The following is a 4,628-nucleotide window of genomic DNA, read 5'->3' on the forward strand; positions in this document are numbered from 1 at the left end:
TATGGGTGAGACTTCCGGTTCATTAGCCGCTGTAGGGAAATAACGAGAAGAATAACAACGTGCAGTAAATGGTAAAACTGTTTGCACTACAAACCAGTGTGTTCATAACTAAGACAATACATTAAAATATTATGGTAAGACAACAATTTGCAATATCAGGCAGCAAAACGAGCTGTTTTGTACAGCTAAAAATAGCTGGAAGCAGATGACACCGGAAGCCTGACACATTAAATTTACAAATGGCCGCGCCCACTCTTATGGGAAAAATAAGATGGATTCAAAACAATAAAAGAACATTTAGTTCAGTGGTTCTCAGCCTTTTTGACTTCAAGGCCCCTGCACTGGCTACAACAAAACTCAAGGCGCCCTAGCCCTAGTTTTCTTTTCAAAACTTATTTTACTCTACGGGCTAGCTTCTTTATAAAACATGAACTAAAATAATTGTAATTAAAATAATTAAATATGACAAACGAGTTTGTTTGGCATAACTAGGAAATATTTACATTCATTATAAAAATGCCCATAACATTTTAAGATTTTATTTGTTTAAATTACTTTTCTAGGTCTAAAAAAAAGAAAAAAAATCTGGTTTTCCTAGACTTTGGGAACCCTGATTCTTCAAAGGAAATAAACTATTAATAATGGGAGTAAATTGAAATAAGGAATATCTTGATATGTATTTATTTATGTTTATTTTAATGCTTGTTTTGTCATATTTTAAATAACTTTAAGTCACCTTGAGGTTCCCTTTGGAAGTTTGCTGAGAACTGGCCCCCTCGGTTAAATATTAAATAGTTAAATAAAAGTTAAATATTAGGAGCTAACATGTTACTAGGTCTTATTAGCTTAGAGCATTTAGCAAAGATATGTACAGCTGCCACTTATATTCATATTTTTAATATAACTCTCCTTCCTTTAGCGTGAGTGTATCTCTATGCATGTTGGCCAAGCTGGGGCCCAAATGGGAAATGCATGCTGGGAGCTTTACTGTCTGGAGCACGGTATTCAGCCAGATGGACAGATGCCCAGTGACAAGACAATAGGAGGAGGAGACGATTCCTTCAACACCTTCTTCAGTGAGACTGGAGCAGGGAAACATGTTCCACGTGCCATCTTTGTTGATCTGGAACCCACTGTGATTGGTAAGTTGAACCTGAGAAACAGAATATAACCCATTTAAATGATCATGAAAACCATTTTACAAAATATTGGAAAAGCAACAGTTTTACAAAATATATTTCCTGATAAGTAATCATTTTTATGGAAATTACCTTTATTTGTTTTTCTTGATTTATTGGACCATTTAGATTTCTTCTTCTTCTTATTTGCTACTGTGAATAAAAAAAGAACAGGAATTTAGGCTTTTCCGTTTTTTTCCTCTTCAGATGAGGTGCGCACAGGCATATATCGCCAGCTGTTCCATCCTGAGCAGCTAATTACTGGCAAAGAAGATGCTGCCAATAACTATGCCCGTGGTCATTACACCATTGGTAAAGAGATCATTGACCTAGTGCTGGACAGGACCCGCAAACTGGTGAGGTCTACAACAAATTCAACCTGGAAAGGTCTCAAGTCTTTTGAGTGCAAAATGAATTTGACTTAATAATAATAATGAAAATGTAATTTCTGATAAGCTGATTTACTCCAACAGGCTGATCAGTGCACTGGCCTTCAAGGATTTCTCATCTTCCACAGCTTTGGTGGAGGTACTGGCTCTGGCTTCACCTCTCTGCTGATGGAGCGCCTCTCTGTCGACTACGGCAAGAAGTCCAAGCTCGAGTTTGCCATCTATCCTGCTCCTCAAGTGTCCACAGCGGTGGTGGAGCCCTACAACTCCATCCTGACCACCCACACCACCCTGGAGCACTCTGACTGTGCCTTCATGGTGGACAATGAAGCCATCTATGACATCTGTCGTAAAAACCTGGACATCGAGCGTCCGTCTTACACCAACCTCAACAGGCTCATCGGGCAGATCGTGTCCTCAATCACGGCCTCGCTGAGATTTGATGGAGCTCTGAATGTGGATCTCACCGAGTTCCAAACCAACTTGGTGCCCTACCCACGTATTCATTTCCCTCTGGCTACTTACGCTCCTGTGATCTCTGCTGAAAAGGCGTATCATGAGCAGCTATCTGTGGCTGACATAACCAACGCCTGCTTTGAGCCGTCTAATCAGATGGTAAAGTGTGATCCTCGTCATGGTAAATACATGGCCTGCTGCCTTCTGTATCGTGGAGATGTAGTGCCCAAAGACGTCAATTCTGCCATCGCTGCCATTAAGACCAAACGCACCATCCAGTTTGTTGACTGGTGTCCCACTGGATTCAAAGTAGGTATCAACTATCAGCCTCCAACTGTGGTTCCTGGTGGAGATCTGGCCAAAGTTCAGAGAGCCGTCTGCATGCTGAGCAACACTACAGCCATTGCTGAGGCCTGGGCTCGTCTAGATCACAAGTTTGACCTGATGTATGCCAAGAGAGCCTTTGTGCACTGGTATGTGGGTGAAGGAATGGAGGAAGGAGAGTTCTCAGAGGCCAGAGAAGATATGGCAGCTCTGGAGAAAGATTATGAAGAAGTCGGCACCGACAGCGTCGGAGATGAGGACGAAGAGGGAGAAGAATATTAAAGAGGCAGAATTAATGCCTGGCAAAATTAAATCTGATTTTTGCAAAACACAAAGTTACTTGAAATTCAATTTGCATTACAATTGGTTTTACATTAATAAAATTTGAATAATAAAAGGTAGAATTTATTCTTTTGTGTGTTGTCTCTCTGGTCTCAGACATAATACTTCTATGAAAAATATTTTACAATTAAACAAGTTCATATTTAATTATTTCATATTTTTAGCACCTTTTGTTGAATTATTTATTGTGCCTTCTGTGTTTTCTTGTCCATACCTAGACTAAAAAAAAAAAGTATAAGGTTGCCAAGATAAAGCAATCCATTTAAGATATCTTCTAAAGTTTTTAAAGCATTTAAAATGGCATTAGAAATATCTTTTGAGTTAGAGAGAGTAAATGTCTCACATTGCAGCAATAAAATATCAGTAGGCATTAAGGAAGTCTGTAATATCTGGAGAGATAGCTCATGAATATGTGATTAATTACTCTACTGTATGTACACTTAAGTTATTTATTTGTAATTTGCCGCATTCAATAAAAAAATTCATTTCACACATTTTTAAAATATAAATTCATTTCACACGTTTTAAAAACTACATACACAGATACTTTGGGATTGCAGTCGATAGAGATACCATGGGATCAAGGTAAGGCTGGTTAGCATGGGCAATTAGCTGCTGGTAGATGTTGTAACTACATTCTACAGGCAAAAAAAGTATTTTTCTCTATAGACAGCCATAAAATGTATGAAATGGTGATTAGCTCAAAGAAAGAAAATATGACACCTAGTGTTATACTGACACCTAGTGTCATGCAGCAGCTAGCAAAAGTTTAACATTGCCATTGTGGAATTGTTTTTTTTTTTGCAGTCAACCAGGGTGGATGAAGTACACAAATGAAGTTGCAGCTTGACTTGCTGTGAGGGCTTGTGTGCATCAGTGATGCTGAGAGCTATGCCACTGGTACTTCACAGCTACTGTAGGGTCACCCAATTTTTCTGTTTTCTGTTTTCAATTTGTTACATTTTCCTTTTATGCATCAAGACAAAAAGTAGGATATTATGTGTTTGTCTTTAAAGGGATCATTCACCCATCACAAGAGGAGATATCTTGAAAAAGGTTTATTTTTTTTGTCCATATTAACTCAATGTGGTCTAATGTTGTTTTTAAACACTGACTTTTATTGCATGTACAAAAACAGCTGAAACATTCTTCAAAATATGTTCAGTTAAAGAAATAAAGTCATACAGGTTTGGAAAGACATGAGGGTGAGTACAACATGACAGAATTTTCATTGTTGATTGAATTGTTACTTTAATGTCTGTGAGCTTGATTTCCTGAAGGCCAGTTTAAAGTGTGATCTGCTTTTGACTCACAAATACTAGATTCAACACAATTTTCAGGGTCGAGACCTACCAATAGACTGTCCAATGAATAGGTTGTCAAAGACTTTAGAAAAGGAAACTTTTCTATGTGTGTAGAAATGATCAGCCTCCGTTAAGTGAGGAAAACAAACCCCTATTCGCACGGGATTAGTATTACCTGGTGACCTCCAGTCATTTGTAATAATTGCGGAGGTTGTCTGTGATCTTAATCCCGTGCGAATCGGCCATGTCTGTGATTTGGCCTGCATTTGGCGGGTCGTATATCATTTTTCTAGGTTTTTGTTTCCTGTGCGCTTTTTTATCCATCTTTCGCGAAGAATGATATGTAATTTCAAAATCACACAAGGTCCCCAGATAATACTAATCCCGTGCGAATAGGGCATAGGCTATGCATGTATATGGCATAGGCCAGGGATCCTCAAATCTGGCCCACGAGATCCACTTTCCTGAAGAGTTTAGCTCAGGGGTGTCCAAACTCGGTCCTGGAGGGTCGATGTCCAGTAGAGTTTTGCTCCAACTTGCCTCAACACATCTGCCTGGAAGTTTCTAGTATGCCTAGTAAGACCTTGATTAGCTGGTTCAGGTGTGTTTGATTAGGGTTGGAGCTAAACTCTGCA

The 4,628-nt window shown here is 38.9% G+C and overlaps 1 protein-coding gene across 1 annotated transcript in view; it reads left to right on the plus strand.

The window, feature by feature from the left end:
- tuba8l3 (tubulin, alpha 8 like 3) overlaps positions 1-2,755 on the plus strand; it is a 3,966-nt gene extending 1,211 nt beyond the window's left edge. The window contains exons 2-4 of the mRNA XM_016460234.1: positions 920-1,142; positions 1,386-1,534; positions 1,652-2,755. Coding sequence (XP_016315720.1) covers positions 920-1,142; positions 1,386-1,534; positions 1,652-2,629 — 1,350 coding nt within the window. The 3' untranslated portion in view covers positions 2,630-2,755. The remainder of the gene's footprint in view (positions 1-919; positions 1,143-1,385; positions 1,535-1,651) is intronic.
- The last annotated feature ends 1,873 nt before the right edge of the window (positions 2,756-4,628 follow it).

Source organism: Sinocyclocheilus anshuiensis, unplaced genomic scaffold (genome assembly GCF_001515605.1).
Source record: "Sinocyclocheilus anshuiensis isolate Anshui unplaced genomic scaffold, SAMN03320099.WGS_v1.1 scaffold1237, whole genome shotgun sequence".
In the NCBI taxonomy this organism is placed as follows: Eukaryota; Metazoa; Chordata; class Actinopteri; order Cypriniformes; family Cyprinidae; genus Sinocyclocheilus; species Sinocyclocheilus anshuiensis.